This window comes from Oncorhynchus mykiss, chromosome 2 (genome assembly GCF_057628025.1).
Source record: "Oncorhynchus mykiss isolate SJ-2025 chromosome 2, ASM5762802v1, whole genome shotgun sequence".
Classification (NCBI taxonomy): Eukaryota; Metazoa; Chordata; class Actinopteri; order Salmoniformes; family Salmonidae; genus Oncorhynchus; species Oncorhynchus mykiss.
Window position 1 is genome coordinate 34,771,596 of NC_143023.1, and position 27,359 is coordinate 34,798,954.

At 42.4% G+C, this 27,359-nt stretch overlaps 2 protein-coding genes and 1 long non-coding RNA gene across 5 annotated transcripts; all 3 read left to right on the forward strand.

Moving 5' to 3' along the window:
- The first annotated feature begins 2,451 nt into the window (after positions 1-2,451).
- On the forward strand, positions 2,452-3,063 carry LOC149985074 (uncharacterized). The gene is made up of 2 exons (XR_016490960.1): positions 2,452-2,733; positions 2,932-3,063. It is a non-coding gene; the product is annotated as an uncharacterized LOC149985074 (long non-coding RNA).
- Positions 3,064-3,315: 252 nt separating this feature from the next.
- Positions 3,316-10,449, forward strand: LOC118939544 (uncharacterized). Its single transcript, XM_090215057.1, has 7 exons — positions 3,316-3,339; positions 3,469-3,841; positions 6,625-6,927; positions 7,223-7,322; positions 7,980-8,082; positions 8,473-8,526; positions 9,231-10,449. The coding sequence occupies exons 1-7, from the start codon at positions 3,316-3,318 to the stop codon at positions 9,390-9,392; spliced, it is 1,119 nt and encodes a 372-aa protein (XP_090071183.1). The 3' UTR covers positions 9,393-10,449.
- Positions 10,450-21,693: 11,244 nt separating this feature from the next.
- Positions 21,694-26,924, forward strand: LOC118939546 (myelin-associated glycoprotein). Of its 3 annotated transcripts, XM_036947095.2 has the most exons (5): positions 21,694-21,990; positions 22,286-22,385; positions 23,049-23,151; positions 23,542-23,595; positions 24,300-26,924. In XM_036947095.2, exons 1-5 carry the CDS (start codon positions 21,753-21,755, stop codon positions 24,459-24,461), a joined length of 657 nt encoding a protein of 218 aa, XP_036802990.2. In that variant the 5' UTR covers positions 21,694-21,752; the 3' UTR covers positions 24,462-26,924. The 3 variants fall into 3 exon arrangements, with proteins under 3 accessions (XP_036802990.2, XP_036802994.2, XP_090073014.1); XM_036947099.2 differs by lacking the exon at positions 23,542-23,595; XM_090216888.1 differs by lacking the exons at positions 23,049-23,151; positions 23,542-23,595.
- The last annotated feature ends 435 nt before the right edge of the window (positions 26,925-27,359 follow it).

The window sequence follows — 27,359 nt, forward strand, 5'->3', positions numbered from 1 at the left end:
TCCTGGATTGCAGCACCAGGTTAGAGGGAGGAGTAACAGACTGGGGACATGAAGTGACAGTTCACACCCATCAGAGACTCACACAGGGCTCACAGTCAATAGGAAGAGAGAGCACACAGAGAGAGGTAATGTGCTGATTCAGTCTTATTCTCTGCATGGATCAAAAGACAAGCTATTGAACCATTATATATTTTTGTCTCGTTACATTGAATGACTGTTAAAACTTAATTATGACTATGTAATGTAATGGTAATATTATTCATTTAGGGCATTACAACACATTCCTTCATAAGGCTTTAAATAGCATAGGAATACATATTTATGAATGCAGTTAAATATATTTATGAGCAATTGTGAAGAAGGCATTCATATGAACCTTGAGCATAAATGTTTCTTTGACATCCTCTTAAGGCATTACAGAAAAATACATCTTAGTTGAATAAAAGTGCTAAGAAGGTTGTTATGAATGCAACTGTAGCACTCATAAAGGTGTAATGAAATATTAATATCCAATGTGTATTGCTATATGTTGTTATTCTCACAACACCATTTCATATTGTATTTCACACTTGTCTCCTGCTCCATACCAGTAGACACAGACAGAGATAGTGACCATTAGACAAAGAGGAGAAAGAGGAGAGAGACCCCGGTGTTGTGGTTGATTCATCGAGGCAGTAGAGGCAGGATGTGGGTCCTCATCTGGGCAGCTCTACTTCTCTCTCTGACAGAGAGAACCACATGCCAAAGTAAGGTTCCTTTTATCACTACTATTGTTAATATACATATGACACACATCCCAACAGATATTGTCACATTATTTTTTTTTACAAACAAGTGAAGTAGTATCAGTGCTTCTTGTATTACTCATGACTATATTCATTTCCCTCCGTCAGAGAAGGCCCCTGCAGCAGCATACAACATCACCTTCAGTCCAGCAGAGATAACACCCCAGAATGGACTATGTGCTGTTATTCCATGTTTGTTCACTCACCCTGATGACTTCCTTGCTAGCATAGCAATGTGGCTTAAATGCCCTGATGCACGATGTTCTATTAAAGTCGAAACTGACTCTATTTTCCACTCAAGAAATTCCTCTATAGCTCAGGAGGGTTATAGAAGGCGAGTAGCACTACTGGAGACAGACCTGACAAAGAAGAACTGCAGTATGATCATCAACGACATCACTAAGACTGATGACGGAGACTATCAATTAAGAATGTCCGGAACATTGAACAGTGGCAATATAAGTCAATTTACATACCAGACGAAACTGAAAATGGCAGTGAAAGGTACAGCATGACTATTACTGTTAGTTACAGTGACAAGAGTATTACTTTATTGTAATTTGTCATGTACACTTACTGTAACATAAGTACCTCCAGTTTACAAAGCCCAAGATTTCCCCAAGTCTCCCATTTCAAAGTGTTTATTTTTCTAAACCTGTACCAGGATTTCATACTTTCCATGAGTATATGTTTCTGCTGTTTTCTACATTGATACAAAATCCATGTTATAGCGTGACTTAAATGTAAAGGTAAATATCTTTGAGCCGACATGTGCATTTACCATGAATACGGGAACATTGCCTCTAAATGTAAATCATGCTATTGTGCGAATCTTCCACGATCCTGATTGAATTTAGGCCTCAGTCTGTGTTTCTATTTCCTAACTCCAGCTCTGACCCAGAAGCCCTCAGTGTTGACTCCTCCTCTGACAGAGGGAGAACCAGCGACCCTGACCTGCACCGCCCCGGGAATCTGCTCTGGAACTCCTCCTAACATCACATGGACATGGAGAGGGACAGGAGACAACATCACTGAGCTCAGAGACAACACCACCACACAAAGGAGAGAGGATCTGACCCGCGTCACAACAACCCACTTCTCAACATTGACCTTTACACCTTCAGCAGAGCACCACACCACCAAGGTCACGTGCCAAGTGACATTCAAAGGGAACATCACCACTGAGGAGACAGTGACTTTGAATGTGACTCGTAAGTAGCCTACATCATCTGACCTTACTTTGCACAACCCAACAGCTTGTTGTGCTTCAACAGTTATAATTCATGAACATGATAAACTGATTATATACTTTATTTTCTAGATGTGAAGGAACCCAAGATCTCTGGTAGTAACACAGTGCGAGAGGGTGATACCCTGAATCTGTCTTGCTTTGTTGACAGCTACCCACCACCACCATCTATCACCTGGAGTAAGAATGGGACAACAGCTTTGGAACAGAATAACTCTGGACTGGCCTCTCTCACCATCTCCAACATGACAAGAGAACATGCTGGGGAGTATGCGTGTAAAGCTCAACAACTTAACAGGACTCTGACAGCTTCCATTGATGTCACTGTGATGTGTGAGTACAAACAACACAAAATAGCTTGAAACATGTTTACTTTAAATTGTCCATGATATATCTTCCCCCTCTGTCTCTCGTTAGACCATCCTGTGATTCTCAATGCTTCTGGGTGTGTCATCCAGGCAAAGGTCATGACCTGTGTGTGTGTCAGCCAGGGGGTTCCCTTACCTCTCATAGGCTGGCTTAACACTGAGGAGTACTCCCTCACTAAATCAGTGTTGAGGTCCTCAGTGAACACCACCATCAGGATGCATGTCGAAAACCACACCAACACTACTGTGGAGTGTGTCAGCACAAATGAAGTGGGCAGAGTGAGAGAGAAGCTGCAAGTCACCCAAAAAGAGAGCCAAGGAAAGCGAGGAGGTAAAGATATAAGTTGTTACTTTGTTAGAGAGCAACAGCTTCCCTATCCCACCCAATAAGTCTGCAGCATAGAGGAATTACATGTATATGCTTTGAGTGAGAAAATATCATGTTATTATTTCATTTAAAAAGAAAATCAGAGGATACAAAGTATGGTGAGCAACTTCTAAAACCATACATGCTTTGTTCTCTTTATAGAGAAAGTATCTAAAGACATCTTGGCTCTGCTGTTGAACCCACCACTGATTACTGCATTTGTGATTGGTGCAGCCTGCTCATCCACCATCTGTTGTATCATCCTGTGTTTGACAGGGAAATGTAAAAGGTACATGCATTCTGTTACTGAAGTACAGTTAGTGTTATATGAGTGTTGGTGATTGTCTTTAGAAATTCACATTTCCTATCAAGAGTATCAGATATATTGTCAAATGTTGCAATGCCTTGCACCATGTTGTAATGGAGGTGCTTGCTAACCTCTCTAACATATAGTTATTGAGACATTTTATTTATAACATTTTCCCTAGATGCAAAGAGAGGATCCCAAAGGACTCAGACTCCAAAAGCCCTTTAACGAAACTGGAGATGGTTGCATGTGAAGACCAACAGGTGCCGTACCAGTTTCCTTTCTTTTTTCAGCTTTACCAACATTCTGTTAGCATTGACAGCATAAACAGATCTGGGACCAGCAAGCTAACAAGACTCCTCACACAGTGCTCTCTGTAATCTACTCCATAGACAAATGCAGGACAGGCTGTGCGGGGCGAACAGACCCCTCTGCAGGTGGTGCTGATGGAGGGAGCTGAAAACACAGGACCCCAGACCAGTGGAGCTGCAGGAAACTCTGCCAAAGGGGAAGAACCTCAAGATGTGCACTACGCCACTATCAACTACTCCCAACTGAAGAAGACTCCTGAGGAGGCAGAGAAGAAGACCACCACCTCAGAGTCAGAGTACGCCAAAATCAAACGAGAGAATAAGAAAGAAGGGTATGAAGGTGGAGGAGAGGGGAGTGGAGTGATGTACGAGGAGGAGAACGAGAATGGTAAGCCAGCAGCAGAGACATATGAGAATACAGAGCTTTACTCCAACGTCAAGGCTATTATGGGTGGTGAGTGACACAGCAATTTTCACTAGAAACATGGGGGATAGCATGCAGTATTATATAGCCATGTGTTCCTATATCATTTTCTGAATCCAGATTGAATGTTTTATGTTGATACTGGGACTTTTGCTCAACTGAAACTACTGTAGTTTTGGTGTTGTTTCCTCATGTGCCTAATCAAGTTTGAATGTTTTATGATAATACAGAGCCGTTGTTTAATAACTGAAACTACTGTAGTTAATAGTTTTGGTAAATTATTTATTTTACAGCCCTATGTCAGATGGTACTGTATGTATCTGGTGGTTGTACATTTTCAATAAGAATATTTTCTAGTTGTACATAGAAGCAAGTTTTGGTCAAGTTTTTATAAAGTCTTTCAAGGAAGAGTCATTTTACTTTTGTAATGACAGTGTTTTGTCACCAAGGGGAAGGACTGACACATACGTGGTTGGGAAAAGTAGAGGTCAAGCCATTTATTTTTTCTTCTCCTTTTTCCTTTCATTTTGCATTTTGATTTGACAAGTGGGTGGGGATATTAGGTAGTATGTGTGGATGTAATCAATATATTTCTGTAAATAGAATACTGATACACTGTTGGAAATGTTGGCAAAATGTAAATCAGAATTCTCATTTTGGGCTAGCCAGAGAGCTCAAATTAAAGAATCAAGAAAAAAAGTACATTATGTTGTTTTCTTTAGACAGCTTGGTTGTTTAGCAACAAAACAGATGTGAGCACAACTATGTGGTAAAACAGCTGGGTTGGCTTAGATTGTTGACAACATGTCACATATTTCGTCTCCAATGTTTAAAAATATAAATACATTTGCACAATGAGCACTTGTTGTCTCTCAAATACGGTGTTACAGTTGTTTGGTTAGCTAGGTAGTATTTTTTTGTGTGCCATATTAGCAAATAACACCCCCCAGAAATATGACATTTCAAGAACAACATAAAACTAGCTGAAACAAGCCATATACTATTCGCCAGATGGCAGCTTTGTGTCATTGTTGCTAGATATCTGGCCATCCAGAATCACCACAACATGTGGTCTTCTGCCCCATTGAAGCATGTCTATCGTTTTCATGACATTGTCAGCTAACCCATTTATGAGAATATTTTTCTATTCATAAGTGTGCATTATTGCAGTATTGTTTTATATTGAGGCACTACCTCAATCTTTTTTTGTATTTTCATTTGTTTGTTCTCTGAAATCTGTTAAAAGAATGTATAAATGGTACATTTTTCAACTTACCATCTCCACAAATTTCATTCAATAGTAATTATAAGCTACCAATTGAATAAATCAGGAATGGGCAACTTTGATGGGGGTGGAGGCCCCCCCAAAAATCAGGTCTGCATACCCACATCTATACCCACACATGTAGTCAGAGCCAGAGTCAGGGCTCTGACTACATGTGGGTATGCAGCCCTGTGAGCCACTGCGGCCCCCTGTGATGATTTTATTTTTGTGGTGCAATGGTACATTCTGCCACCTAGAGTGTGTTATATGAACAGGAATAAAGCTAAGGTTGGTGATTTATTGCCACCTGCAGAAATATTTGCTTACATGTATAAATCACGCGTAGAGTGAAATCTTGTGCTGCAGGCCGCCTGCAGAAACACCCATAATACTTGGATTGCTCCTTATCAACTCTGCCAAAGGCTCCGCCCCCAACAAGTAGTGTGGACAGCGAGCATCCTAGTCTTGTGCCACTTCCTAAATAATTTAGACCATTAGTAGTCACCATGGCATTTGGATGAGAGTATAGGGACATAATCCATTTAATAAAGTTTGGGCCCATATTGAAATTTTCTAATACTGAGAACAGAAAGCTCCACTCCATCCTGTTGAATGCCTTCTCGGCATCCAGTGAAGCCAGCAGGACAGGGGTCTTCTGTGTGTTTACTTGATCAATAATATCAAATAGACGGCAAATGTTATCAGAAGAGTATTTGTCTCTAATAAATCCAGTTTGATCCACTTTTATTATTTTGCGAAGAAGAGTGTTTAGTTTTTTGGCGAGCAATTTGGTAAATCCAACAAGCTTATGGGCCGGAAGGACGAGCAGGATAGAGGGTCCTTGTCTTTTTTTAGCAACACTGTAATGCGGGCTGTGTACGTAGAGTCTGGGACTATCACGTATTTCTAGGAGTGGTGGGTGTAGAGTCAGGCGCAGAGAGTAAACTTCCAAAGAAATCTGTTTATTGCGCGTTGTCTAGCCAAACAAACAGGCAATGCCCATAGAACACGTATGTCTCCAAAACAGGGAAAGAACATAATACGCAGGCAAAGAACATAATACGCAGGCAAAGAACACACCAGCACCACTGACAGTAAAGATAAGCCCGCACAACAGCAAGCGGGCACTAAAAGTTTAAATAGACTAAATAATGAACCAAAATGAGCAACAGGTGAAAACAATCAGACAAACAAACAGAAAGGAAAAAGGGATCGGTGGCAGCTAGTAGACCGGTGATGACGACCATGGAGCACCTGACACCCGGCTCCCGCAATGTACCCCTCCCAATCCATGAGGTACTGCAGGCCCCTCACCCTGCGTCTAGAGTCCAAGATACCATGTACCCCCGGGGGCCCCTCGATGTCCAGAGGGGGGCGGAGGGACCTCCGATACCTCACCTTCCTGCAGGGGACCAGCATATTATGTTATGTTATGTGGTATCATAACAGATGGTATCATATCGTATTGTACCACCTACATTACACCACGCTACACCATGCCATCCAACTCTACATGTCAGTCATATCCTTACCTCCACCCTCTCTTCAGACGCCCCTGTCCTTCTGGAAGAGTCCAAGTGCACAGTGGTGAGGGAGGGAGTCCAGTGTGTTTGCATGGCTACGGGTAACCCTGAGCCCATCATCGAGTTCTACCTCCCCGACAAGAACATCACCATCAACGACACGGACGGCCGCTACAACTACTACACGCACACGGACGGCCACACGTCCACGGGCATGATAAAACTACGGGAGAAGGGCGAGCGCCTGGGCAACGGTGCTGTCAATGTGCACTGCAGCATCAGCAACATATACGGGTCGGAGAGCTTTCATCTGGAGTTACAGCAGGAGAGTGAGTACACAAGTTCAGGTTTATGGTTAAACACAGAAACAAACGCATACAATTAAAATGCTACACGTTGTATAGCCAAGCATACATGAGAGATTGAACTGAAATCAGAAGTGTAGTACCTTTTATATGATATCTAGATTGACTGTATAAGTAAGAGCATAAACTGGCTACCCCATTGGCTTGATATGGCAATGGCATTATCTTGAATGTAAATACGTTATAGTACCAGGACCTAGCTAAACAGTATTTTATGTTTCTATATTGTCTTCAATATGGTGTTCTTGTCCGATGTTAGAGAAGTACATGATGGCAGTGATTGTTGGCACCATCGGTGGAGTGGCTGTCATCGCCTTCATCATCGCAGCAGTGAGATATGTGGGCCATAACAACAAGAAGTGAGTATCCACCCTTCACTAACTGTGACAGGGGTCGATGCGAGGTACAGGTCATTTCCTGTTTGAATCGACGATAAGGAAACACTTCAGCCTCGCCATCCATTCTAAAACACCTCTGTGTATTCATGAGTGAATGATTGATCGATGAACGGACTTGAGAATCATTAGTCATAAGTTATGCTAACGCCAGAGCGAGTTCAATTCATTTGCCATCCCTAGTCCCATTTCTGGAATCCTCTGAGATGGAGATCCAAAATGGCTGCCTGGTGGATTGGGTTAGCAAGCCAGACTAACCGTAGCCTATAGTTTGCAGGCTCAATTCCCTGCTTTGTACCCTTGACCTGCTATGCTAAAAATACAGCCACGGTAGCCTACTTAACTAAGGTGCTTCAGCATTATACCAATACATCACATTCCGACAAAAGCTTTTACTGAAAGTCGCTCCAAGAGAGGGTGTCAGCTCAACCGCAACTAAACCCATGAACCAATAACCACAACCATGAACGTCGACCACAACCATGAACCATGGGCCTGTAGATTATTAACTGCGTTGGGAAGCAGGCCCTTGTTTTAAAATGGATGCCCAGGCTTGGAGTGTCGCCCTGAGTTAGTTAGTGGCCATGAGACCGAGTCTGATCTTGTGACTCCACCCCCCAGAGAGAATGGCAACCCTGGGCAGGACCTGGTCTCTAAACTGGAGAACCCAGCGTTGTACTACAGCACAGTCAAGAAGGACAAACAATGTCTGAGGAAGAAAGTGGTGAGACATGTTGATGATGATGACTATAATGATGATAATGACCATTCTCAGATCTGTCTTAAACGTGAGAATGATAGCTTACCCGTTGCTGATACTGAAACTATACTATACCCATTCAATTCATGTCCTATTTTTGATGTAAAGTAAGGTTCATTCTGTTGAGATATTCATAAATAATCAAAAACCTATATGACCTCTTATGTTAAAGAGAAAATGTAAACTTCCCCAGCCAACTACTGGCCTAGCCTGAGAATCCCAGTACCACTATAGCTATCTATCACAGTACCACTGGTGTAGCTGCCACCATAGCCTTTCCAGACATCTGTTTTCTGCTTCATCGCTTCTCTGCGTTCTTCTGTCTCTGTTTTCTCTTCCCTTACTCTTGCACAGCTTAAGACAGAGCTTCTGGGCTCAAAGTTTAACTCCATTCTAGAGGAGAGCACGGTAAGGTTCCTAAACAACCCAGTCCCAATCCCAACTCCAAGTCTCAGTGGTAGACAGCATCCCTCACACATCACAGACAGCAAAATTATGCGATGGCCCAAATTTGGCTCTAGTCTACAATATCACGACTTACCATTTTACCCAGTTAACCACTTGGTGTTACGGTCCTGAAGTGGATCTGTAGCATGAAATGTCCAGACCTTGCCTGGCAATGTGGCCCACATTCAGACCAAAAGTAACTATGGGAAGTTGTTAGGGCCACATAACTCAAGCCAGAGATGGCCCATAAGCAAAGTGCCAACCCTCCCCCAGTTCGCATCTCATACATTTGGACCAGATCTGGGCCATATGACTCATTGTGGTGCCAGAACTGAGCCACATTGTATGTGTCACAAAACAACCAGATCTGGCCCACAGTCGTCTGCTGCCTGAGATCAGCTTCCATGTGCTCTATTGCCTTTGATTTCCAGTACTACTGTTGCACGGCTGCCTCGATACTAACAGGATATGCTAAACCGCCTCAATCTCCTTGTTTTACGCCTCTGCTCACCAGTAACTACTAACCCTCCTTTCTCCTCTCTCAATGTCTGTCATGTTATCCCTTTATACTCTGAATGTTCTGAGGTGTCAATGGCATTGGTGGCACTGTGCTGATATAACCTGTGATTCTGAATGGGCCTTCTCTCTTTCCGTATCTTCAACAGGGAGAAGACGGGGATTATCAACCTGTGGGCTCTATGGCAGACCTGGAGAGGCAAGAGCTGAATTACGCCGCCCTGCAGTTTCTCGGGGGGCGCTCCAGGGATGGGGGGGCCTCAGGGAGGGGGGATGACGGCAGCGACTACACCGAGATCAAGGCCAAATGAATCGCGATCCTTCCCTGACCCATCGTCACCGCGGGACACAGTGGCAGCCATGTTGTCGCCCCCCTCCTCACGTCATTCGCCCCCTCTTCAAACGTCTTCCCCCCTCCCCCGTAGACTCCACCCCCAACCTTCACCGTCACACCAAGAACTCCCACCGTCTCCGCCCGTCCCTGAATCATCTCAAATGACGTCCCCGTTAGTCGACCCCCAAGCCTCCAAGGGGAACCCCAGTCACATCTCGCCACCCAGGACTGCTGGTAGCTACTTGCAGGGTCAGAACACGGCCCAGTGGACAATGTAAAAAGATCTTTGTATTATCAGCAGCTGTCGGTCTCCAGGCTCTTACTCTATTGTTCATAGTCAAACAATTCCCTCACAACAGGTGCAATGCGTTAGTTACTGTACTGTATCATCTAGATTCAATGTTGCTATTTCCATCTCTACACCATTAATTGTTGGCATTGCTTTTCTGGGGCTCCCCTTCTGTATGTCACCCTATATCATACTCATAGCTAGCCTGGTTAAACCAGATTGAACGCTGAGCTCACCAGTTTTCCTGTGAAACGCAGCGCAATCAGTTTGGATACCAGGCTAACTGTCTAGATCCGTCCGTTATAGTTCTTCTCCACTGTGTCCGCTGCCAGTCGAAGTGTCAGGGAAAGGGGTGTGTTTTGTGCTTTTTCTTTTCTTATCTCTATTTCTGACCCTGGATCTGGAGGAAATGAGGGATCTCTTCTCTCTTCCTGATCCAGTGGTTGTCAACGCTGACCAGTGTTCAACAAACGTTAGGCCTGATACACATCCAATTGAAGCCTGTCATCTTCATCTCACATATTCTGTGCCCACATATAGTTCAATAGTGATGTGTGCTGTGACTCTGTGGCTTTTGATGATGATGAGAAATGAATATTTCTTTGATTTTATATAAAGAGAGAAAATTGATACTCTTACAGGTTTGTGGAGCCTCGAACACAAGGTTCTGCTCGTGCAAGAAGTGGCCTGAATATTTTTGTTTTTATGCATTATAAGCACTGATTGCATTGTGTTTTGCTCTTGAGGAAATATGCCGGGGTAACACAGAATGTTCTATTTATGCCGTTGCCCATGATTTAATTACTAGTATTTTTGGACGATTTCTCTGTTTTGCTAAGGGTAAGTGTTAACTTATCCTTAAATGGGAACCAATGGATTAGAATACATTTTTGGATTAATCTGGCATACATGACTCCACTGTAACACTCGCACAGCAGGACAAAATGTATCTCGTTGAGACAGTGTGTGTTTGTGTGTGTATGTAAACAGTGCTGAAAGATCAGCGAACACTGATCACTGTGGGTGTTTCAAAAGATCACTTTACCTGAGACCGCTTCTCACAAAATGTCTACTTCAATGGTTGTGAAGTGTGAAATCGATGCCTAATCCTATAGGGTTGTATCAGAGGAGGCATTTGAGTGGCACAACATTGAAGTTGTTATACCAGTTGGTTGTGCTATTCAAACATACTTGATCAACTCATGTAATGTAATCTCCAAGCTCACTAATGGCAACACTAGATAACAATGACTGTTAATACAATATTAATAAGCTGCATATGGATGGGTAAAAGGATACCAGTATACATTATGTAAATAAATACCCTGCATGACTATTATGCTGTCAGCCATATGTGTAGATACACTACGGTATGTACATGCTCACTATTGCAACAATGGTTTACACAGGCAAGTCGGATACAGGTTCGGTAACACTTTAACTGACTTCTCTGTCATAAGGGTGACATAACGCTGTCATAACATAACACATGTCATTTTCGGTCATGAAAACTGATGTCAAAATACTGACAACCCTTTACACTGTCATGACACAAATGGGTATTTATGTAAATTAGTTGGCTAGCGGTATGCTAAGCCAATAACCTGACTGAAGCAAAGATTTGTGCCATGACGGTGTCAAGCTTATGTCAGCTGTCATGACTGTTAATAACATATTTTATGTCATTGTTCTGACATGGTTAAGTCACTAGACCTAATGGCGGAGCGTTCAAGATGTGTTGCCCAACATTGAGACATGCCAATATGGACATCCGTTTAGTAACACTTACTGTCGTCAGTTCTCTTGAACGCCTCATGGGGGGGTTTATTTCTTTCTAAACCTGGGAACAAAATGGAGAAGCGTTGTTCATGTCTTCTCTAATTTGTTTGTCACATAGTGTGTTGTAAAGCAGATTTGTACTTTCTTTACTTTGTGGTATTCATTATTATTATTGTGATGATTTTTTTTTTATATCTTTGACACAATAATTCCGATCAGAATTCTGCAATCCTTCTGCAAATTAGCACTGTTATTACTTAATGACAATAAGAGCTCTATGATGATGTTTGATCATTCTCTTTCTTTTACAAGTCTGTCCCGCCTCAAGCAAAGCCATCTTTCTTTGGGTCCAAACAACAAATAAATCAAGTAAACAACAGAGAATGTGACCAGTTCAGTTTGTTATCTATATAGTTGATATGTTTTCTCATACCCAAAACAGTATGGAAAATACACCCTGAACACATTCTATATCTCCATGTATTAGTATGACTTCATTGATACAGTATGTAACAGTTATTCCCCCCACACAATGAAACAAAGTACTATCTTCGGTTCACCCTTTTGCTATTTAAGTCACAGAAACACTGTTAACTGACATGATTTTAGAGAAAATTTGTGCAGTACTGAAAGAAGTAGAATAAAGGAAGCAGCTACAGTATGTTGCAACCTGTTTATTTAAGATTGATATAAGAACAAATTCTTATTTTCAATGACGGCCTAGGAAAAGTTGGTTAACTGCCTGTTCAGGGGTAGAACGACAGATTTGTACCTTGTCAGCAAAGGGGTTTGAACTTGCAACCTTCCGATTACTAGTCCAACGCGCTAACCACTAGGCTACCCTGCCGCCCCGGGGGCAGCCTATATCACTTTATTGGTCAGTTGCACACAAGGTCCAACCAAACTTTGACTTCCTTTTTTAAGCCAACCCCTCCGAAAGACACACATACATACACATACAGACATATTTTGGAGAGGTGTGGGGGGGCTGCCACAATTTGCGGCAGGTTGATATTTACAGAATAGAGCGAATTTCGCTAGATGGGTCAGCTGCAGAGATGTGTAGTGTTAATTTGAGGTTAGGTTAAGCATTAGGGTTAACTGTGTGGTTAAGGTTAGGGTTAAGTCGGTTTAAATCACATTTTATGACTTTTGGCCATTTCAGCTAGTGACCACTCTGCAGAGCTGCCTCGAGAACGAGATTCAGGCCAAAAACACTAACCTGCCACTGGGTGCTGTTGTGGGGGGTTGCTCAAGGGCACGAAATGGCATCAAATATTTGATACCAGCAACCCTCCAGTTGCCAGCTCACTTCACAAAATACTTTTCCCTCATCGGATCTGGAATTAGTTTGCTGGTTTGCCTCTCTAACCGCTAGGCTACATTCTCTGGTTGCAAATTTCAGTTAGCCAAACGGAACTTAAAGTTGTCCTTGATTATAATTTACCTCGCTCAGACAGTCCTACCTTGCATAACTTGTTGATAAAAAAATCTAAATATAACAGTGATAAGCATTTCATTGGCACCTGACCTTATGCCATATGTCCCCCTGTAATGAAACTGTGGGATTGGAATGTTGTCTTACCATTTACAAGCACTGGTCAGATAGACAAGGAGGGCCACATTAAGGCTGAGGAACAGATCAACAATTATCAACGGATAGACTGCAACGTCACTATTCTCTGGCCCAGGGATATCTATGGGAAGTAATAAAAATGAATTGGTACGAAAACACTTTGTTTAATTGGTCCAACACTATTCTACTTTAGCTCTACTCTTTACCCCACCAGCCAGGTTTCCATCCAATTGGTGACAGATTTTCATGCAGAATAAAATGTGCACGTTTCCACCAAACTGACTTGCTGCAGATATACTGCTATTTCTCCCATAATACATTTTTACCGACACAAAAATATCCCACCATGTTGAACGAACAAATGATCTGTCTGCATTTATACAATTGTATCATCGAAACTTCCTGGTTCCATCACAGTTGTCATTGTTATTATGACTTTACCAGCATAAACATTGTGGATGGATAAGTGACCAAAAGTAAGTGGACGCCTGCTCATCGAAAGTCTCATTCCAAAATCATGGGCATTAATATGGAGTTGGTCCCCCTTTTGCTGCTGTAACAGCCTCCACAACAGCCTCCACCTCTGGGAAGGCTGTTTACTAGATGTTGGAACATTGCTGCTTCCCTTCAGCCACGGGCACTGATGTTGGGCGATTCGGCCTGTTTCACAGTCGGCGTTCCAATTCATCCCAAAGGTGTTTGATGGGGTTGAGGGTCAGGGCTCTGTGCAGGCCAGTAAAGTTCTTCCACACCTATCTCGACAAATCATTTCTATTTTGACCTCGCTTTGTGCACGGGGGCATTGTCATGCTGAAACAGGAAAGGGCCTTCCCCAAACTGTTGCCACAAAGATGGAAGCACAGAATCGTCTAGAATGTCATTGTATGCTGTAGCCTCAAGATTTCCCTTCACTGGAACTAAAGGTCCAAATCATGAAACAATGTGTTTTATAAAGAGGTGATTTTATAAAACTATAGTTTATTAAACTCTGCATAAACTGAGTATAAACAACATATACAGTGTATTCGGAAAGTGACTTTTTCCACATTTTGTACATTACAGCCTTATTCTAAAATGTATAAAATAGTTTTTTTCATCAGTCTACACACTATACCCCATACTGACAAAACAAAAACAGGTATTTAGACATTTTGGGAAATTTATTTAAAAAAAATAAAAAAAATATTAAATGAACATTCAGACCCTTTACTCAGAACTTTGTTTAAATCAAATCAAATGTTAGTTGTCACATGCGACCTTACAGTGAAATGCTTCCAAGCCCTTAACCAAAAACGCAGTTGTAAGAAAAATACCTACAAAAATAAGAAATAAATGCATCAAATAATTAAAGAGCAGCAGTAAAATAACAATAGCGAGGCTATATACAGGGGGTACCGGTACAGAGACAATGTGCGGGGGCACCGGTTAGTCAAGGTAATATGTACATGTAGGTAGAGTTATTAAAGTGACTATGCATAGATAATAAGCAGAGAGTAGTAGCTGTTTAAAAGCCTCTTGGACCTAGACTTGGCACTCCGGTACCGCTTGCTGTGCGGTAGCAGAGAGAACAGTCTATGACTAGGGTGGCTGGTGTAATTGACAATTTTTAGGGCCTTCCTCTGATACTGCCTGGTATCGAGGTCCTGGATGGCAGGATGCTTTGCCCCAGTGATGTACTGGGCCGTACGCACTACCCTCTGTAGTGCCTTGCGGTCGGAGGCAGTTGCCATACCAGGCAGTGATGCAAACAGTTAAGATGCTCTTGGTGGTGCAGCTGTATATCATTTTGAGGATCTGAGGACCCATGCCAAATCTTTTCAGTCCCCTGTGGGGAAATAGGTTTTGTCGTGTCCTCTTCACGACAAAACTTGTATCATGTTAGTTTGTTGGTGATGTGGACACCAAGGGTCTTGAAGATTTAAACCTGCTCCACTACAGCCCCGTCGATGATAATGGGGGCGTGCTCGGCCCTCCTTCTCCTGTGGTCCATAATCATCTGCTTTGTCTTGATCACGTTGAGGGAGAGGTTGTTGTCCAGGCACCACAAGGCCAGGTCTCTGACCTCCTCCCTCTATTCTGTCACATCGTTGTCGGTGATGAGGCCTGCCACTGTTGTGTCATCAGCAAACTTAATGATGATGGTGTTGGAGTTGTGCCTGGCCATGCAGATACAGTGCCTTGCGAAAGTATTCGGCCCCCTTGAACTTTGCGACCTTTTGCCACATTTCAGGCTTCAAACATAAAGATATAAAACTGTATTTTTTTGTGTAGAATCAACAACAAGTGGGACACAATCATGAAGTGGAACGACATTTATTGGATATTTCAAACTTTTTTAACAAATAAAAAACTGAAAAATTGGGCGTGCAAAGTCGAAACTGACTCTATTTTCCACTCAAGAAATTCCTCTATAGCTCAGGAGGGTTATAGAAGGCGAGTAGCACTACTGGAGACAGACCTGACAAAGAAGAACTGCAGTATGATCATCAACGACATCACTAAGACTGATGACGGAGACTATAAATTAAGACTGTCCGGAACATTGAACAGTAGAAATATAAGTCAATTTACATACCAGAAGAAACTGAAAATGGCAGTGAAAGGTACAGCATGACTATTACTGTTAGTTACAGTGACAAGAGTATTACTTTAGTGTAATTTGTCATGTACACTTACTGTAACATAAGTACCTCCAATTTACAAAGCCCAAGATTTCCCCAAGTCTCCCATTTCAAAGTGTTTATTTTTCTAAACCGGTACTAGGATTTCATACTTTCTATGAGTGTATGTTTCTGCTGTTTTCTACATTGATACAAAATCCAAGTTATAGCGTGACTTAAATGTAAAGGTAAATATCTTTGAGCCGACGTGCATTTACCATGAATATGGGAACATTGTCTCTAAATGTAAATCATGCTATTGTGCGAATCTTCCACGATCCTGATTGAATTTAGGCCTCAGTCTGTGTTTCTATTTCCTACCTCCAGCTCTCACCCAGAAGCCCTCAGTGTTGACTCCTCCTCTGACAGAGGGAGAACCAGCGACCCTGACCTGCACCGCCCCGGGAATCTGCTCTGGAACTCCTCCTAACATCACATGGACATGGAGAGGGACAGGAGACAACATCACTGAGCTCAGAGACAACACCACTACACAAAGGAGAGAGGATCTGACCAGAGTCACAACAACCCACTTCTCAACTTTGACCTTTACACCTTCAGCAGAGCACCACACCACCAAGGTCACGTGCCAAGTGACATTCAAAGGGAACATCACCACTGAGGAGACAGTGACTTTGAATGTGACTCGTAAGTAGCCTACATCATCTGACCTTACTTTGCACAACCCAACAGCTTGTTGTGCTTCAACAGTTATAATTCATGAACATGATAAACTGATTATATACTTTATTTTCTAGATGTGAAGGAACCCAAGATCTCTGGTAGTAACACAGTGAGAGAGGGTGATACCCTGAATCTGTCTTGCTTTGTTGACAGCTACCCACCACCACCATCTATCACCTGGAGTAAGAATGGGACAACAGCTTTGGAACAGAATAACTCTGGACTGGCCTCTCTCACCATCTCCAACATGACAAGAGAACATACTGGGGAGTATGTGTGTAAAGCTCAACAACTCAACAGGACGACTCTGACAGCTTCCATTGTTGTCACTGTGATGTGTGAGTACAAACAACACAAAATAGCTTGAAACATGTTTACTTTAAAATTGTCCATGATATATCTTCCCCCTCTGTCTCTCGTTAGACCACCCTGTGATTCTCAATGCTTCTGGGTGTGTCATCCAGGCAAAGTTCATGACCTGTGTGTGTGTCAGCCAGGGGGTTCCCTTACCTCTCATAGGCTGGCTTAACATTGAGGAGTACTCCCTCACTAAATCAGTGTTGAGGTCCTCAGTGAACACCACCATCAGGATGCATGTCGGAAACCACACCAACACTACTGTGGAGTGTGTCAGCACAAATGAAGTGGGCAGAGTGAGAGAGAAGCTGCAAGTCACCCAAAAAGAGAGCCAAGGAAAGCGAGGAGGTAAAGATATAAGTTGTTACTTTGTTAGAGAGCAACAGCTTCCCTATCCCACCCAATAAGTCTGCAACATAGAGGATTTATATGCTTTGAGTGAGAAAATATAATGTTATTATTTCATTTAAAAAGAAGATCAGAGGATACGAAGTATGGTGAGCAACTTCTAAAATCATACATGCTTTGTTCTCTTTATAGAGAAAGTATCTAAAGACATCTTGGCTATGCTGTTGAACCCACCACCGATTGCTGCATTTGTGATTGGTGCAGCCTTCTCATCCACCATCTGTTGTATCATCCTGTGTTTGACAGGGAAATGTAAAAGGTACATGCATTCTGTTACTGAAGTACAGTTAGTGTTATATGAGTGTTGGTGATTGTCTTTAGAAATTCACATTTCCTATCAAGAGTATCAGATATATTGTCAAAAGTTGCAATGCCTTGCACAATGTTATAATGGAGGTGCTTGCTAACCTCTCTAACATATAGTTATTGAGACATTTTATTTATAATATTTTCCCTAGATGCAAAGAGAGGATCCCAAAGGACTCAGACTCCAAAAGCCCTTTAACGAAACTGGAGATGGAGCCTAAAGATGTGCTCTACACCACTATCAACTACTCCCAACTGAAGAAGACTCCTGAGGAGGCAGAGAAGAAGACCACCACAGTCAGAGTATGTCAAAGTCAAACGAGAGAATAAGAAAGAAGGGTATGAAGGTGGAGGAGAGGGGAGTGGAGTGATGTACGAGGAGGAGAACGAGAATGGTAAGCCAGCAGCAGAGACATATGAGAATACAGAGCTTTACTCCAACGTCAAGGCTATTATGGGTGGTGAGTGACACAGCAATTTTCACTAGAAACATGGGGGATAGCATGCAGTATTATATAGCCATGTGTTCCTATATCATTTTCTGAATCCAGATTGAATGTTTTATGTTGATACTGGGACTTTTGCTCAACTGAAACTACTGTAGTTTTGGTGTTGTTTCCTCATGTGCCAAATCAAGTTTGAATGTTTTATGATAATACAGAGATGTTGTTTAATAACTGAAACTACTGTAGTTAATAGTTTTGGTAAATGATTTATTTTACAGCCCTGTGTCAGATGGTACTGTATGTATCTGGTGGTTGTACATTTTCAATAAGAATATTTTCTAGTTGTACATAGAAGCAAGTTTTGGTCAAGTTTTTATAAAGTTTTTCAAGGAAGAGTCATTTTACTTTTGTAATGACAGTGTTTTGTCACCAAGGGGAAGGACTGACACATACGTGGTTGGGAAAAGTAGAGGTCAAGCCATTTATTTTTTCTTCTTCTCATTTTGCATTTTGATTTGACAAGTGGGTGGGGATATTAGGTAGTATGTGTGGATGTAATCAATATATTTCTGTAAATAGAATACTGATACACGGTTGAAAATGTTGGCAAAATGTAATTCAGAATTCTCATTTTGGGCTAGCCAGAGAGCTCAAATTAAAGAATCAAGAAAAAAAGTACATTATGTTGTTTTCTTTAGACAGCTTGGTTGTTTAGCAACAAAACAGATGTGTACACAACTATGTGGTAAAACAGTTGGGTTGGCTTAGATATTTGACAACATGTCACATATTTCGTCTCCAATGTTTAAAAATATAAATACATTTGCACCATGAGCACTTGTTGTCTCTCAAATACGGTGTTACAGTTGTTTGGTTAGCTAGGTAGTATTTTTTTGTGTGCCATATTAGCAAATAACACCCCCCAAAAATATTAAATTTCAATAACAACATAAAACTAGCTGAAACAAGCCACCTACTATTCGCCAGATGGCAGCTTTGTGTCATTGTTGCTAGATATCTGGCCATCCAGAATCACCACAACATGTGGTCTTCTGCCCCATTGAAGCATGTCTATCGTTTTCATGACATTGTCAGCTAACCCATTTATGAGAATATTTTTCTATTCATAAGTGTGCATTATTGCAGTATTGTTTTATATTGAGGCACTACCTCAATCTTTTTTTGTATTTTCATTTGTTTGTTCTCTGAAATCTGTTAAAATAATGTATAAATGGTACATTTTTCAACTTACCATCTCCACAAATTTCATTCAATAGTAATTATAAGCTACCAATTGAATAAATCAGGAATGGGCAACTTTGATGGGGGTGGAGGCCCCCCCAAAAATCAGGTCTGCATACCCACATCTATACCCACACATGTAGTCAGAGCCAGAGTCAGGGCTCTGACTACATGTGGGTATGCAGCCCTGTGAGCCACTGCGGCCCCCTGTGATGATTTTATTTTTGTGGTGCAATGGTACATTCTGCCACCTAGAGTGTGTTATATGAACAGGAATAAAGCTAAGGTTGGTGATTTATTGCCACCTGCAGAAATATTTGCTTACAAGTATAAATCATTGGCTGATCTCTCCTGATTATTCGAATTGAATCATGTAATCCCTCTTTAAAACTTCTTAAGGATCCATTACAATTTTCGCCTAAAACGATTTACCCAAATCTAGCTTGATTAATTTGCCGAAATAGGCTTTAAATACATTAACGGCTAAATAAATATATACATAGTCACATTTGCTAATGACTTTGGTAAATATGAACCAGTTTTCAAAAGACACTATTGTGTTATACAGTTTTAAATAGTTTTTGTGTACAGAATAAGGAGACATGAACCTGCCCTCAGAATATCTCTCTCGGATTGAAGAGGAGGCAGACCAGTCTTGTCTGTTTGTGATCCATGTTAGCATGTTGCGAATTTGGGCAGACCAGTAGTACAATTGAAGGCAGGGAAGGGCAAGAACACCCTTTTTTAATTGCCCCCATATAAATTTGGTTAGTTGGTTTGAAAAAGGAAACTGGGAGATAGCTTGGGAGCATCTGAAAAAACTAGTTAAATCTAAGGAGGATGTTCATACGGATGACATTGATTCTTCGACTAAGATAATTAGGAGGAAGATCCAGGTTTGGAGATCGTTCTGATTCGATCCAGGAGTGGAAGAAACTTTTCATTGAAAAGGCAATTCAGATCTGGTGTTACAAAGATCCCAAGGTATTGAAACCCCTGTGTCTTCCATTGGAATGGACAGTGTCTTCATAGAGCTGCTGAGTGTAAGATTAAGAGGGCAAACAGTGGATTAGTTCAAATGTATCTTATATTCTAAAAACTTGCCATACTGAGCAAATGTGTCTAAAATGGGAGGGATTTCTCAGGGTTGGATATGTAGAGCAAGACATCATAGAGTGAAATCTTGTGCTGCAGGCCGCCTGCAGAAACACCCATAATACTTGGATTGCTCCTTATCAACTCTGCCAAAGGCTCCGCCCCCAACAAGTAGTGTGGACAGCGAGCATCCTAGTCTTGTGCCACTTCCTAAATAATTTAGAATATTAGTAGTCACCATGGCATTTGGATGAGAGTATAGGGACATAATCCATTTAATAAAGTTTGGGCCCATATTGAAATTTTCTAATACTGAGAACAGAAAGCTCCACTCCATCCTGTTGAATGCCTTCTCGGCATCCAGTGAAGCCAGCAGGACAGGGGTCTTCTGTGTGTTTACTTGATCAATAATATCAAATAGACGGCAAATGTTATCAGAAGAGTATTTGTCTCTAATAAATCCAGTTTGATCCACTTTTATTATTTTGCGAAGAAGAGTGTTTAGTTTTTTGGCGAGCAATTTGGTAATTATTTTGTAGTCGAAATCCAACAAGCTTATGGGCCGGAAGGACGAGCAAGATAGAGGGTCCTTGTCTTTTTTTAGCAACACTGTAATGCGGGCTGTGTACGTAGAGTCTGGGACTATCACGTATTTCTAGGAGTGGTGGGTGTAGAGTCAGGCGCAGAGAGTAAACTTCCAAAGAAATCTGTTTATTGCGCGTTGTCTAGCCAAACAAACAGGCAATGCCCATAGAACACGTATGTCTCCAAAACAGGGAAAGAACATAATACGCAGGCAAAGAACATAATACGCAGGCAAAGAACACACCAGCACCACTGACAGTAAAGATAAGCCCGCACAAGAGCAAGCGGGCACTAAAAGTTTAAATAGACTAAATAATGAACCAAAATGAGCAACAGGTGAAAACAATCAGACAAACAAACAGAAAGGAAAAAGGGATCGGTGGCAGCTAGTAGACCGGTGACGACGACCATGGAGCACCTGACACCCGGCTCCCGCAATGCGCCGACACCGGCCTCGAGGACGACCTGGAGGGCGAGGCGCAGGGCGATCCGGATGGAGGTAATGGAAATCACTCAGCATACCTGGATCTAAGATGTCCTCCACCGGTACCCAGCACCTCTCCTCCGGACCGTACCCCTCCCAATCCACGAGGTACTGCAGGCCCCTCACCCTGCCTCTAGAGTCCAAGATACCATGCACCCCCGTGGGCCCCTCGATGTCCAGAGGGGGGCGGAGGGACCTCCGATACCTCACCTTCCTGCAGGGGACCAGCATATTATGTTATGTTATGTGGTATCATAACAGATGGTATCATATCGTATTGTACCACCTACATTACACCACGCTACACCATGCCATCCAACTCTACATGTCAGTCATATCCTTACCTCCACCCTCTCTTCAGACGCCCCTGTCCTTCTGGAAGAGTCCAAGTGCACAGTGGTGAGGGAGGGAGTCCAGTGTGTTTGCATGGCTACGGGTAACCCTGAGCCCATCATCGAGTTCTACCTCCCTGACAAGAACATCATCATTAAGGACACGGATGGACGCTACAACTACTACACGCACACGGACGGCCACACGTCCACGGGCATGATAAAGCTACGGGAGAAGGGCGAGCGCCTGGGCAACGGTGCTGTCAATGTGCACTGCAGCATTAGCAACATATACGGGTCGGAGAGCTTTCATCTGGAGTTACAGCAGGAGAGTGAGTACACAAGTTCAGGTTTATGGTTAAACACAGAAACAAACGCATACAATTAAAATGCTACACGTTGTATAGCCAAGCATACATGAGAGATTGAACTGAAATCTGAAGTGTAGTACCTTTTATATGATATCTAGATTGACTGTATAAGTAAGAGCATAAACTGGCTACCCCATTGGCTTGATATGGCAATGGCATTATCTTGAATGTAAATACGTTATAGTACCAGGACCTAGCTAAACAGTATTTTATGTTTCTATATTGTCTTCAATATGATGTTCTTGTCCGATGTTAGAGAAGTACATGATGGCAGTGATTGTTGGCACCATCGGTGGAGTGGCTGTCATCGCCTTCATCATCGCAGCAGTGAGATATGTGGGCCATAACAACAAGAAGTGAGTATCCACCCTTCACTAACTGTGACAGGGGTCGATGCGAGTTACAGGTACAGGTCATTTCCTGTTTGAATCGACGATAAGGAAACACTTCAGCCTCGCCATCCATTCTAAAACACCTCTGTGTATTCATGAGTGAATGATTGATCGATGAACGGACTTGAGAATCATTAGTCATAAGTTATGCTAACGCCAGAGCGAGTTCAATTCATTTGCCATCCCTAGTCCCATTTCTGGAATCCTCTGAGATGGAGATCCAAAATGGCTGCCTGGTGGATTGGGTTAGCAAACCAGACTAACCGTAGCCTATAGTTTGCAGGCTCAATTCCCTGCTTTGTACCCTTGACCTGCTATGCTAAAAATACAGCCACGGTAGCCTACTTAACTAAGGTGCTTCAGCATTATACCAATACATCACATTCCGACAAAAGCTTTTACTGAAAGTCGCTCCAAGAGAGGGTGTCAGCTCAACCGCAACTAAACCCATGAACCAATAACCACAACCATGAACGTCGACCACAACCATGAACCATGGGCCTGTAGATTATTAACTGCGTTGGGAAGCAGGCCCTTGTTTTAAAATGGATGCCCAGGCTTGGAGTGTCGCCCTGAGTTAGTTAGTGGCCATGAGACCGAGTCTGATCTTGTGACTCCACCCCCCAGAGAGAATGGCAACCCTGGGCAGGACCTGGTCTCTAAACTGGAGAACCCAGTGTTGTACTACAGCACAGTCAAGAAGGACAAACAATGTCTGAGGAAGAAAGTGGTGAGACATGTTGATGATGATGACTATAATGATGATAATGACCATTCTCAGATCTGTCTTAAACGTGAGAATGATAGCTTACCCGTTGCTGATACTGAAACTATACTATACCCATTCAATTCATGTCCTATTTTTGATGTAAAGTAAGGTTCATTCCATGGAGATATTCATAAATAATCAAAAACCTATATGACCTCTTATGTTAAAGAGAACATGTAAACTTCCCCAGTCAACTACTGGCCTAGCCTGAGAATCCCAGTACCACTATAGCTATCTATCACAGTACCACTGGTGTAGCTGCCACCATAGCCTTTCCAGACATCTGTTTTCTGCTTCATCGCTTCTCTGCGTTCTTCTGTCTCTGTTTTCTCTTTCCTTACTTTTGCACAGCTTAAGACAGAGCTTCTGGGCTCAAAGTTTAACTCCATTCTAGAGGAGAGCACGGTAAGGTTCCTAAACAACCCAGCCCCAATCCCAACTCCAAGTCTCAGTGGTAGACAGCATCCCTCACACATCACAGACAGCAAAATTATGCGATGGCCCAAATTTGGCTCTAGTCTACAATATCACGACTTACCATTTTACCCAGTTAACCACTTGGTGTTACGGTCCTGAAGTGGATCTTTAGCATGAAATGTCCAGACCTTGCCTGGCAATGTGGCCCACATTCAGACCAAAAGTAACTGTGGGAAGTTGTTAGGGCCACATAACTCAAGCCAGAGATGGCCCATAAGCAAAGTGCCAACCCTCCCCCAGTTCGCATCTCATACATTTGGACCAGATCTGGGCCATATGACTCATTGTGGTGCCAGAACTGAGCCACATTGTATGTGTCACAAAACAACCAGATCTGGCCCACAGTCGTCTGCTGTCTGAGATCAGCTTCCATGTGCTCTATTGCCTTTGATTTCCAGTACTACTGTTGCACGGCTGCCTCGATACTAACAGGATATGCTAAACCGCCTCAATCTCCTTGTTTTACGCCTCTGCTCACCAGTAACTACTAACCCTCCTTTCTCCTCTCTCAATGTCTGTCATGTTATCCCTTTATACTCTGAATGTTCTGAGGTGTCAATGGCATTGGTGGCACTGTGCTGATATAACCTGTGATTCTGAATGGGCCTTCTCTCTTTCCGTATCTTCAACAGGGAGAAGACGGGGATTATCAACCTGTGGGCTCTATGGCAGACCTGGAGAGGCAAGAGCTGAATTACGCCGCCCTGCAGTTTCTCGGGGGGCGCTCCAGGGATGGGGGGGCCTCAGGGAGGGGGGATGACGGCAGCGACTACACCGAGATCAAGGCCAAATGAATCGCGATCCTTCCCTGACCCATCGTCACCGCGGGACACAGTGGCAGCCATGTTGTCGCCCCCCTCCTCACGTCATTCGCCCCCTCTTCAAACGTCTTCCCCCCTCCCCCGTAGACTCCACCCCCAACCTTCACCGTCACACCAAGAACTCCCATCGTCTCCGCCCGTCCCTGAATCATCTCAAATGACGTCCCCGTTAGTCGACCCCCAAGCCTCCAAGGGGAACCCCAGTCACATCTCGCCACCCAGGACTGCTGGTAGCTACTTGCAGGGTCAGAACACGGCCCAGTGGACAATGTAAAAAGATCTTTGTATTATCAGCAGCTGTCGGTCTCCAGGCTCTTACTCTATTGTTCATAGTCAAACAATTCCCTCACAACAGGTGCAATGCGTTAGTTACTGTACTGTATCATCTAGATTCAATGTTGCTATTTCCATCTCTACACCATTAATTGTTGGCATTGCTTTTCTGGGGCTCCCCTTCTGTATGTCACCCTATATCATACTCATAGCTAGCCTGGTTAAACCAGATTGAACGCTGAGCTCACCAGTTTTCCTGTGAAACGCAGCGCAATCAGTTTGGATACCAGGCTAACTGTCTAGATCCGTCCGTTATAGTTCTTCTCCACTGTGTCCGCTGCCAGTCGAAGTGTCAGGGAAAGGGGTGTGTTTTGTGCTTTTTCTTTTCTTATCTCTATTTCTGACCCTGGATCTGGAGGAAATGAGGGATCTCTTCTCTCTTCCTGATCCAGTGGTTGTCAACGCTGACCAGTGTTCAACAAACGTTAGGCCTGATACACATCCAATTGAAGCCTGTCATCTTCATCTCACATATTCTGTTCCAACATATAGTTCAATAGTGATGTGTGCTGTGACTCTGTGGCTTTTGATGATGATGAGAAATGAATATTTCTTTGATTTTATATAAAGAGAGAAAATTGATACTCTTACAGGTTTGTGGAGCCTCGAACACAAGGTTCTGCTCGTGCAAGAAGTGGCCTGAATATTTTTGTTTTTATGCATTATAAGCACTGATTGCATTGTGTTTTGCTCTTGTGGAAATATGCCGGGGTAACACAGAATGTTCTATTTATTCCGTTGCCCATGATTTAATTACTAGTATTTTTGGACGATGTTTTGCTAAGGGTAAGTGTTAACTTATCCTTAAATGGGAACCAATGGATTAGAATACATTTTTGGATCAATCTGGCATACATGACTCCACTGTAACACTCGCACAGCAGGACAAAATGTATCTCGTTGAGACAATGTGTGTGTGTGTGTATGTAAACAGTGCTGAAAGATCAGCGAACACTGATCACTGTGGGTGTTTCAAAAGATCACTTTACCTGAGACCGCTTCTCACAAAATGTCTACTTCAATGGTTGTGAAGTGTGAAATCGATGCCTAATCCTATAGGGTTGTATCAGAGGAGGCATTTGAGTGGCACAACATTGAAGTTGTTATACCAGTTGGTTGTGCTATTCAAACATACTTGATCAACTCATGTAATGTAATCTCCAAGCTCACTAATGGCAACACTAGATAACAATGACTGTTAATACAATATTAATAAGCTGCATATGGATGGGTAAAAAGATACCAGTATACATTATGTAAATAAATACCCTGCATGACTATTATGCTGTCAGCCATATGTGTAGATACACTACGGTATGTACATGCTCACTATTGCAACAATGGTTTACACAGGCAAGTCGGATACAGGTTCGGTAACACTTTAACTGACTTCTCTGTCATAAGGGTGACATAACGCTGTCATAACATAACACATGTCATTTTCGGTCATGAAAACTGATGTCAAAATACTGACAACCCTTTACACTGTCATGACACAAATGGGTATTTATGTAAATTAGTTGGCTAGCGGTATGCTAAGCCAATAACCTGACTGAAGCAAAGATTTGTGCCATGACGGTGTCAAGCTTATGTCAGCTGTCATGACTGTTTAATAACATATTTTATGTCATTGTTCTGACATGGTTAAGTCACTAGACCTAATGGCGGAGCGTTCAAGATGTGTTGCCCAACATTGAGACATGCCAATATGGACATCCGTTTAGTAACACTTACTGTCGTCAGTTCTCTTGAACGCCTCATGGGGGGGTTTATTTCTTTCTAAACCTGGGAACAAAATGGAGAAGCGTTGTTCATGTCTTCTCTAATTTGTTTGTCACATAGTGTGTTGTAAAGCAGATTTGTACTTTCTTTACTTTGTGGTATTCATTATTATTATTGTGATGATTTTTTTTTTATATCTTTGACACAATAATTCCGATCAGAATTCTGCAATCCTTCTGCAAATTAGCACTGTTATTACTTAATGACAATAAGAGCTCTATGATGATGTTTGATCATTCTCTTTCTTTTACAAGTCTGTCCCGCCTCAAGCAAAGCCATCTTTCTTTGGGTCCAAACAACAAATAAATCAAGTAAACAACAGAGAATGTGACCAGTTCAGTTTGTTATCTATATAGTTGATATGTTTTCTCATACCCAAAACAGTATGGAAAATACACCCTGAACACATTCTATATCTCCATGTATTAGTATGACTTTATTGATACAGTATGTAACAGTTATTCCCCCCACACAATGAAACAAAGTACTATCTTCGGTTCACCCTTTTGCTATTTAAGTCACAGAAACACTGTTAACTGACATGATTTTAGAGCCAATTTGTGCAGTACTGAAAGAAGTAGAATAAAGGAAGCAGCTACAGTATGTTGCAACCTGTTTATTTAAGATTGATATAAGAACAAATTCTTATTTTCAATGACGGCCTAGGAAAAGTTGGTTAACTGCCTGTTCAGGGGTAGAACGACAGATTTGTACCTTGTCAGCAAAGGGGTTTGAACTTGCAACCTTCCGATTACT